Source organism: Sinocyclocheilus rhinocerous, unplaced genomic scaffold, assembly GCF_001515625.1.
Source record: "Sinocyclocheilus rhinocerous isolate Xijiao unplaced genomic scaffold, SAMN03320098_v1.1 scaffold9079, whole genome shotgun sequence".
Taxonomy (NCBI): domain Eukaryota; kingdom Metazoa; phylum Chordata; class Actinopteri; order Cypriniformes; family Cyprinidae; genus Sinocyclocheilus; species Sinocyclocheilus rhinocerous.
This window is the reverse complement of record NW_015644002.1, coordinates 24,797-35,771: the sequence shown is the minus strand read 5'-3', so window position 1 is coordinate 35,771 and position 10,975 is coordinate 24,797. Positions and strand designations below refer to the sequence as shown.

Here is a 10,975-nt window from a genome sequence, read left to right as displayed (position 1 = left end):
GCTAGATTTGCATCAAACACAATGTAAATTTTGGCAATCGAGATCTGGCAGCAACAGCGCATTTCTCCGCTTGAGTGAGGGCTTCACGGACAGTCTGAACAAGGCTTTTGTTGCGTCTCAAATGACAAGGGATCAACTTATAATCATATTTATATTAACTAGTAGAGCTGGGACAATAAATCGATGCATTCATGGATCGATTCTGAGATTTTCTGAATGCATCGTGATTCTCTCTGGAATCGATTCTGAGCTTAGTTTTTAACAGCAGATGGCGCTCTAGGTTAGTTTTTAACCGCACACTCAAATGCTCACGAAGAAGAGCGCTTGTACGTTCAGCTGAGTAATGTAAGTGGTTAAATGTACTTGCACATCGGCTTTTATGCTTTTATGATGCGAGATTAACGTAAACACAGCCCACTACACATCCTTGTAATTCGAATGTAACTTGAAATCCTTGTGATGATTATTTTAGGTTCAAGTGGTGTGTGTAAGGAACTGGAAGCAAGCAGAATACAGCTATTTCTAAAGCACGCAGCGCCATCTGCTGTTCAAAACTAAGCTCAGAATCGATTCAAGAGAGAATTGCGATGCCTTCGGAAAATCTCAGAATCAATGCAGAATAATTTTTCGATTCGCGATGCATCGATTTATTGACCCAGCCCTATTAATTAGCCTGTGAACTCATTCTCTCAGACGGCCTGGGTATATGGACGGAACGCCACTGATATTAAGTACAAAATTAGTGCGAGAATATAGAGCACTTTAAGTACATTATGGAAACTTGCTTTTTTAAAAAAAACCTGGGTTAGGATGGTTTCTGCGCAACACTTTATAAATGAGGCCGCAGCCCTGGTCTGGATGGGTTCTCTCAGACGCTGGCGCAGCGGGAGGTGAGATTGGGATGGTGGCTGGATGGAGGGACGCTGTTCTCGGGGCCCAGAATGTCGAAGCAGAGGGTCTCGACGGCATCCAGCCGTTCGATCTGGACCAGACGGGTCAGCAGGTCCGGGATGCTGTATCCCGCCGTACTGATGCGGTCGAAGAGCTGCATGCCGTCCGTCATGCCTCCGATCTCGTCGCGCTTCAGGCCGAAGCTCTCGGCGAGGTGCCTCCACGTCTTCACCACTGCCTTGTCCGTGCTGTAGGTGGTGCTGAGCATGCGGCTGCTGCGCTCCAGACAGTCGAATGGCAGCTCGGTTGGACTCAGACCTATAGAGATGAAGAACACCATCATCATCATCAGAGTAGGGATGGGCGATATGGGCTTAAAATATATCACGATGTTTCTGGTATTTATTGCGATAACGATATCAATGGCGACAATTCAGGGAATACTGTTTCTTTAGAGAAAAGTATTATCTTTCCTATTTTTACCCAAAATAGGGTGTTGTGAGCATTACAGAGTACACACGTAATGTAATGACGGTTTAATTCATACTGGAAGCCAGAGGGCGCCCTTGCGCAGAAACTCCACACATGCATCACAGAAGTAATAGCACTGATGAGGACGCTCCAGGAAATCCCTAATATGGACAAAGGTATCGCTGAATAAAACGCACAACGGAGATAGAGAAAATTTAACTGATGAAACTTGAAGACAAGAAACGTACGATTGCACAAAATATATGGCTTATCTGTGTGCTTCAAGCAATCTTGGGTATTTTTTATAAGGGGCTCATACACATGCAAAGGGCTACATTTATTCAGACCGATTTTTTTGTGCACTGTACAGCCCTGACCAAACCAGTTCGATTATAGAAGGAGCTCCTCGTTTAGCGATAAACTCCTCCTCAATTTCACGTCCGCCTTCCACGAGGGCACTCCGCCCGGGTGCACACAGAAATATGTCAGCAACTTCGTTATTATCACGGGAAGACTAATTCTTATCATGGGGAGAATTTTTACCGGTATATCGCAAACGTTAAGATATCACCCATCCCTACATCAGAGTAAACTAGGAGTAAAACACTGGCTACGTTTACATGCAACCAAATAATCTGTTTGTAATCGGATTGACGGCTCAGTCGGACTGAAAAACGTTCATGTAAACACCTTAATCGATCCGATTGAGCTCGATCAGAGTGAAATTTAGATCGGATTGAAGGGGGTGGTTTATTCCTTTTCTAATACGATTGAGAGTGCATGTAAACATTCGATCAGATTGAACCCCCGAAACTGAAAGGACTGCACATGTGCAATGACGCAGAAATAACGTAATGACTTATGACGCGCAGAACGAGCGGCTCTTCCTTTTGAATAAAGTGTCATATAAATGCGTGTCCTGTCATTATAAAACTCTCCTTTCACTCGGCAACTGTGAAGTGGAGCAGGACAACCTCCCACCAGTCCTTGTTTTGGATTCTCATCCACAGGCAACCCGTTTTGGGTGCGGGGAGGGGCATTTTTACTGTGTGATAAATATGAGCAGCACGGCACAGCGGTTTATATGAATTCAGTCCGATTGAACCAAAAACTTGTAAATGTAGGCAGTGTTATCAGGAAAGACTCTCATTTGCAGGGTTTATGACAACCAACACACTTCTAAAACTAACAAAAATTCTTACAATCAGAAAATTCAATTGTGAATTATTATTTTTATTCATTGTTACATGCATTTCTTGAAAATATTTTAAATGTATCTATTTTTAAAAGTATGTAGCAGAACTTTTTATTGTATAAAAATAATAAACATTTAATTTTTTTTAATTTTATAAAAAAATTAAAAAGAATTAAATAATTATTAATTAAAAATTATTTAGTATTTTTATTATTACATTAACTTTTTTAAATATGTAAAAATTATCATTTATTTTAAAAAATAAATGTAATAATAATAATAACAAAAATACCACCAGAATTGTTTCTTAAACAAAATTAACAAAAATCTGATTCAAAATAAAGATATATTTTATTATCTTTTATATTTATTATTTTATTATCAAATGCATTTAAAATGTAAAAAAGTACTAATACATACTAATAAAACTAATAAAAATGTAAATTAAAAATAAATGTAATAATAACAGAACTGTTAAAAATTTATTTATTATTATTATTATTAAAATAAATAATAATACTGACAGTACCATAACTGATTACTGTACAAAAATAACAGAAATCTCCTTAAAATGTTAAAATCTTTAAAATTGTGATTTATTCATTTTTATTTATTATTTGTATTATTACATTTATTAGGTCAATAATTCTCACAGAACTTCTTGTGGTCATGTAAGCCATGTTTATTCTCACTGTAAGTGAACTCATACTTAACCATGCGTAGTTTTGATCATCATGTACCAAGTGATGAGTTTGTGTCAAACATTGAGTTTGATTGACTGAACTCATCAACAAGAGCACATCTGTGAGGAGTCTCTCCTCCCTTTTAAGAGCTGACAAGTGTTTATTTTAATAGTATGTATTATATGGGTCCCATCAGAACAGTCCACTGGGATAAACAATGATAAAAATGCATTTGATTTGACTTAATTTCAATGATAATAAATCAATATTTTTCCTTCTTCAATGATCTTGCTGCTCTATTATTTCTCTTATGATTTTCTGAGTGGCAAGATTAACTCCACATGATTTAATGTGGGAGTAATGTGCTTCTGTAAATGTTTAGTGTGTTTGCAGTGAGGTGGAGATCTGTTTGTCACACACTCCTGCTCATTACAGCTTTAACACAGCAGTCGTCGTCTGTGTTTTACAGGCTTGACATAATCATGAATTCACGGTTACGGTTACACTCACCCTCCGCAACACTGCAGGCTTTTGTGTACAAATCCAGGATCTTTTTCCTTCTGCTGTGAATCTGCAGAAACAGGAAATGTTTGGATGAGTCACACAAAGCAACAGAGTTCAATCTGAACCTACAGAACAAGATCAGATGTGGAGCAGAGCTGTAACTGAAAAACTTAACAGAGTCCAAGAACAGAACATTTAATGTTAGAGGTGTGATGGGATACACCTTACGCTTTTAAAATACGGTACAAATTGTGAAATATTTTTAATATTTAAACTAGCTGTTTTCTATGTGAATATCTGTTAAACTGTAATGTATTTCTGTGATGCGCAGCTGTATTTTCAGCATCATTACTCCAGTCTTCAGTGTCACATGATCTTCAGAAATCATTCTAATATGCTGATTTGCTGCTCGAGAAACATTTCTGATTATTATCAATGTTGAAAACAGTTGTGCTGCACAATATTTTTGTCAAAATAATAATACACTAGTTTGGGGTAGTTAAGATTGAAAAAAAAGAAACACTTATTCATCAAGTATGCGTTAAATGAATCAAAAGTGACAGTAAAGACATTTCTAATGTTACAAAAGATTTCTATTGCAAATAAATGCTGTTCTTTTTAACTTTCTATTCATCTGTGAATCCTGAAAAACAAAATGTGTCACAGTTTCCACAAAAATATTGTGCAGCACAACTGTTTTCAACATTGATAATAATCAGAAATGTTTCTAATAATCAGCATAAAAAATAAAACGTATCACAGTTTCCACAAAAATATTGTGCAGCACAACTGTTTTCAATATTGATAATAATCTGAAATGTTTCTTGAGCAGCAAATCAGCATATTAGAATGATTTCTGAAGATCATGTGACACTGAAGACTGGAGTAATGATGCTGAAAATACAGCTTTGATCACAGAAATAAATTACAGTTTAACAGATATTCATATAGAAAACAGCTGTTTTACATTGTAATAATATTTAACAGTTTTACAGTATTTTTGATCAAGTGAATGCAGCATTGGTGATCAGAAGAGACTTCTTTCAAAAACATAAAAAAATCGAAATGATTCCAAACTTCAGCGTAAATATCTCTTATACGTGTGTGGTGTGGTATTCACCCCGGTGGCTCTGCTGCTGGTGGTGTTGTTGTTGTTGCTGATGGGGTTGGTGGAGCAGGTCTTGTCCCGCGTCAGATGCACCAGAGACAGAAGGCAAAGGTCAGCGGCTCCCTGTTTATCCTGAGCTGCTTCCTCGTCACTATCGATGCTGCGACTCAAAAGCTGCTCGTTCTCTGATGACGCATCGTTCTCACTGCAACAGTGCAAGTATTTAGTGTTTGACGGCACATGTACAAAGAATAATAGTGATTCTGCCAGAAAACAATCACAATCAGTGGTTCTCAAACAGGACTTGTCAAAATATAAATGAAATACAACCCCAACTCCAACTCTTTAAAGCAAACAGTCTAACAGAAATAGATGAATCCTGCAGTGCACACTGCTATAGCTTGCAAATCATATTTTAATACATTTCAGCCATGCAACGTTCATCGGACATTGCATTTTTATTTTTAAAATAAGAGAAAACATGCTTTAAAATAGGCTAAAACAACTAAAAATCAAGTAACGCTAAACAATACATAAACATTAGTTAATATAAATTAACAATAAACAAAAAAGCATTTAAAAATATTAATGTTAATTTCAACATTTATTACTACATTTCTAAAATCATTGAACAACTGTTTTTTAATTAACTAACATTAACAAAGATTGCTGTAAAAATACATTGCATTTTATTAGTTCATATTAACTAATGCATTAACTAATCTTAACAAATGATACCTTATTGTAAAGTGTTACAAATGTTTCTTATTTTAATTCACTCTCTCAACAACTGAGCAGAGGAAGAGTTCATGTTGAAAAATATTACTTTATTGTAATGTTTTATCCCGGTCATAGTCACTATGAGCTGCATGAAGGTTCTTCAGGGTTTGAAACGACTCCTTGATGAAAGAGCCTGATTTAGACATTTGCTTTTCTGCCTATTGTGGTTTACAGTAATAACTATCATGTACTGACTAGCCTGTTGTTTTCAGCTCGTAGTTAAATTTCCCAGGAAGAGCTTCCCAACAAGCGCCTGTTGACAAAGACGGCTCAGAGCCGCGCACAGAATGTCATTGTTTTCAGACACTCGATACTGCGCCGGTCTGGATCTGCATTAGCACATACTCTGGCACGAGTCAAATCTCCTGCTTCACATGTCTACAACAATCATAAACAGATGCAATCTATCTACATATTAGTTCATCTAGAATATATCTGACCAATTGCAATCAGTCGTTTGGGCTTTTTCGCTTTTCATTACATGTTGTTTCAGACTAGTGGAAAGAAAAAAAATCCAAAATACTCGTTTTTATTTTATTGCACTTTATCTATTTGCATCTGTAGATTTCTAATCTATATATTTAAAGAGATTTTTCTCCACTTCAGCAGCACTTACAAACACCAAACTTTACAGTTTTATTCCTATCTATATTCTGAAGTGTTTTACTGAGGGGTTTGTTCATGTATAACTTGCCTGGTTTTATTTGTACACTTTATCTATTTGCATCTGTAGATTTCAGTTCCAAAACATATCTTAAAAAGTTTTTTCTCCATTTCAGCAGCACTTCCAAACACCAAATTTTACAGTTTTATTCCTACCTGTATTATGAAGGGTTTTACTGAGGGGTTTGTTCATATATCATTCACCTGGTTTTATTTTTGCACTTTATCGTTTTGTTTCTGTAGATTTAATTTACAGTACATATCTTTAAAGAGTTTGTTTCTCTACCTCAGCAGTAATTACATACACCAAATTATAAAGTTTTATTCCTCTATATATTCTACAGGTTTTTACTGATGGGTTTGTTCATATCACTTGCCAGGTTTTATTATTGCACTTTATATTTTTGCGTCTATATTTTTTCAATTTCAATACACACAAGGCCTTTTTTCTCAAAATGAGTTTGTTTCTCCACCTCAGCAGCACTGACATATACCAAATTCTATAGATTTATTCCTCTCAATATTGTGAAGGTTTTTACTGAAGGGTTTGTTCATATATTGTTTGCCTGGTATTATTATTGCACACACATCTATTTGCATCTGTAAATTCAATTTGCAATACAATCTTTAAAGGTTGTTTTCTCATAATGAGATTTATCTCCACTTCAGCAATGGTTACACAAACCACATTTTACAGTTTTATTCATGTTTATATTCTGAAGGGTTTTACTGAGGGGTTTGATCATACATAATTTGCATGATTTAATTTTTTGCACGTTATCTATTTGCGTCTATAGATCTCAGTTCCGATACACATAAGGCCTATTTTTCCCTCAAATTGAGTTTTTTCTCCACTTCAGCAGCACTTACATACACCAAATTTTAGAGATTTATTCCTCCCTATATTCTAAAGGTTTTTACTGAGGGGTTTGTTTATATATTGTTTGCCTGGTATTATTATTGCACTTTATCTATTTGCGTCTGTACATTTCAATTCCAATACACATCTTCAAAAAGTTTACAGTATGTGCTGGAAATGTAGTTCATATTTAATTAGATAATGCCTCATTTGCTTATTTAAATATAGCTTTTCAGAAAACTCTTAAATTCTTAAAGTAATTAAACACCTGGGGAAGTATGATGATATCTATTAGTTGTTTGTTTTTACCATATTCACCTGCAGTGTCTTGCCTTAGAGAGAGACGAGAGACAGTGTGTTATTCACAACAGTCAGAACTAATGAGTGTAAAGCAGGGGAAGTTCTCATCTAACTAGTGTGAGGAAATCAGTTTTATTTCTTTGTTCAAGCTTCAGCTGCTCCTTGGAGAAAAAGGAAGAAAAAAGGGTTTGAGGCGAAAAAGTGTCATCTTATGTTTGAAGCGGAGCTATTTTCACCTGGCGGTTTTGGCTGCGCCGCTGCGTAATTATCACACGCTTGATTACGTTTGTCTGAAATGAACATCTCCTGTGGAGAGCGTAGCTGCAGGCTGGATCTGTGTTCGATTACCTCATCCTGTCCGTGAGCCACATAATGTTTCCAGTCAGATGAGAAGAGAAGAGCTGCCGCACAAACATGTCCTGCGGTGGCAGAATTACTGGCACAATCTCACATGAGACGAGGAAACGTGTTTGACTTCACTTCACTGTGCTGCTTAAACCCTGTTTGTCTTGCAGTAGTTAAAGGTTTTGTTTAGCTTGAGTAAAGACTCACCTCTTTGCTGTTTTTGGAGATGAAGGCTTGAGCTTATCAAATTCATCCTTTTCTGCAAAGATCACCACGTTTTCTGGAAAGACAATGTGTGAAGATCAGTGACCTGCTCGTTCATCTCAGATCAGCTGTTGTTTTATTGAAACTTTTTAATAAAGCTTCTCTGGACATACGTTTTCAGTGTAATTTCAGTAAAAATAGAAAATAAATCTATTCTTTGTTAACAGCGAACCTATTTCAATTTGATTTCCAAATCTGATCTGGATGATCCGACTGTTTAATGCACGAATTATGAATATGCATTATGTATTCTTCATCACTGTACATCATTTATTTGAACGGTTTATGCAAGACTACATTCAAGTTTCTGTTTTTACTGATTATAATACAAACAAATGCATTTGGCAGATGCTTTTATCCAAAGAGACTTATATTGCATTCAAGGTATATGCATTTCTATATCGGTCCATGCATCCCCTGGCAATCGGACATTGGCATTGGTGTTGCAAGTGCCATGATTTACTGTTCGAGCTACAGGAACTAAACAGATACGAGTTGGATATGTGTCAAATTAAATAAATGGTCTGTTTTCTGTCTGTGTGAATGCTCATCTGAAGTCAGAGTTGCAGCTGCGAGTGCATGAGTGGATCTTTCTCATGTATTCTGTTATTATAAGTGGCTTAGCTGAGGATATCCGGTGGGAAATGGGATAAATGCGGATGTCTAGCGGTGTAGGTATTTGCTCATCTGCACTGAAGCAGGATTAATGTTGTGACTTACAGTAACATGAATGCATCTGCTTTTCTTCTGCTTCAGTCAGTAAAAATAGAAAATAAATCTATTCTTTGTTAACAGCGAACCTATTTCAATTTGATTTCCAAATCTGATCTGGATGATCCGACTGTTTAATGCACGAATTATGAATATGCATTATGTATTCTTCATCACTGTACATCATTTATTTGAACGGTTTATGCAAGACTACATTCAAGTTTCTGTTTTTACTGATTATAATACAAACAAATGCATTTGGCAGATGCTTTTATCCAAAGAGACTTATATTGCATTCAAGGTATATGCATTTCTATATCGGTCCATGCATCCCCTGGCAATCGGACATTGGCATTGGTGTTGCAAGTGCCATGATTTACTGTTCGAGCTACAGGAACTAAACAGATACGAGTTGGATATGTGTCAAATTAAATAAATGGTCTGTTTTCTGTCTGTGTGAATGCTCATCTGAAGTCAGAGTTGCAGCTGCGAGTGCATGAGTGGATCTTTCTCATGTATTCTGTTATTATAAGTGGCTTAGCTGAGGATATCCGGTGGGAAATGGGATAAATGCGGATGTCTAGCGGTGTAGGTATTTGCTCATCTGCTCTGAAGCAGGATTAATGTTGTGACTTACAGTAACATGAATGCATCTGCTTTCTTCTGCTTCAGTCTTTTACTTTTGGGACTGTTTAGGGGTCAGTCCTGGGACCGTAACGAATTTCAAGACTATTTTGCACATGTATTTTTTAAAGTATTTTTTTAGTGAATTCACTGCAATGAGCTAAATGGAAAAATCCATTCAAGATGAAAGATAAATCAAAAGAAATGTTTAATATACCTAGAATTCTTTAAATCGCAAAAGCTATAAATAAAAATGCACACGATATTTGTGTGTTATGTATTTCTGCTCTTCTGACAGCGATGGATTGATGGCTAAATGAGCTGCAGTGAGAATGAGTGAAAGCTGATTTTGAGGGTTTTTTTTCCACCAGACGGTATGAGATGGTTATGCAGAGACGCGTTGTGAACTTTGGGTGCCGTCAGCGAGAGCCGCGGGCTGAAGGAACATTCCAGATCCGCCGTTCACCTCGTCACGTCATCTTAAGCAGTTTAACACGTACAGATGTCAAACCAAGCGTTCGCTCACCTTGAACCTCCTTCTTCTCCTCCTGCTTGTTTGTTTGGGCTTCCACTGTCTTTATTATTTGTCCAGAGCAGCATGCTGGGAAACAAAGAAAGAAAGCGCTAGGTTAGACTCACAGCACTGCTATTCATTTAATGTCTGGAGCAATAAGAAAGAGTTTGAAATATGGGAATGAGCTCAAGTAAATGTAGAGCAGAAGGACTCGAAATGCAGTCAGAAGAGCTTCTCTGTGGACGACACACACATCAGTTATGAGGACCACACACACACTCGCTCTCTCACACACACACACACACACACACACACACACACACACACACGCATAATGAGTGTGTAGTTCTAGTGATCTTACCTTGTCCACTTGGTTTGGTCTTCAGGATGTAGAACATAATAATCATCACTATAGCGATGGCCATGATGAAGATGGTTGACATGGCGATGATGAGGGCCGTTGCTAGGTGACCTTGTCCTGTTGGATCTGGAACACAGTAAAAGATTCTATGTTGCTTGACGACCGTCAAATGCTACAATTGCACTGACTTTTTGTTTTGACTGATTGTTTATAGACCCTTTTTGTGCCGACGTCACAATTACGTCACAGCACTAGCTGGAGGCAAAATAATGAGAGAACTGGAGGCGGCCGAGACAAACCAGCACAGATTAGGCTACATGAGGAGCTTAAAATATCGTCTTGTTGTAATGTTGGGTTCCAGAATTTACGTAGTACAGGCTCCAATTTGAAATTTTATCACATACTGTACCTGCTGCCACTGCCAGAAAAAAACCCGATGACAGCTGTGGTTAAACACGTTAAAGTGAGTGAACTGGACAGAAACGATCGTCAAAATGCTCGCGTTTGCAGCGCACACTTCCCATCAGAAAAAGGTTTAATAAAGTATTGTCTTTTGTTGTTATGGATTATGGTTTGTGTTACGCGTCTAAAGATTTCTTATGCATCTCGTGTATGAAATAATGTGTGTAAAACAACAAACTGACGAGTCATATGCTTAATTCATCTGTAATTGTATATACATTGTTGTGATTGATTGTGGCT

The 10,975-nt window shown here is 37.0% G+C and overlaps 1 protein-coding gene across 1 annotated transcript in view; it reads right to left on the bottom strand.

The window, feature by feature from the left end:
* Positions 1–796: 796 nt before the first annotated feature.
* Positions 797–10,975, bottom strand: part of LOC107757718 (tumor necrosis factor receptor superfamily member EDAR-like) — a gene marked incomplete at its 5' end in the record, with an annotated part of 20,513 nt that continues 10,334 nt past the window's right edge. The window contains 6 exons of the mRNA XM_016575280.1: positions 797–1,209; positions 3,751–3,811; positions 4,865–5,057; positions 8,007–8,079; positions 9,925–9,999; positions 10,274–10,399. Coding sequence (XP_016430766.1) covers positions 869–1,209; positions 3,751–3,811; positions 4,865–5,057; positions 8,007–8,079; positions 9,925–9,999; positions 10,274–10,399 — 869 coding nt within the window. The remainder of the gene's footprint in view (positions 1,210–3,750; positions 3,812–4,864; positions 5,058–8,006; positions 8,080–9,924; positions 10,000–10,273; positions 10,400–10,975) is intronic.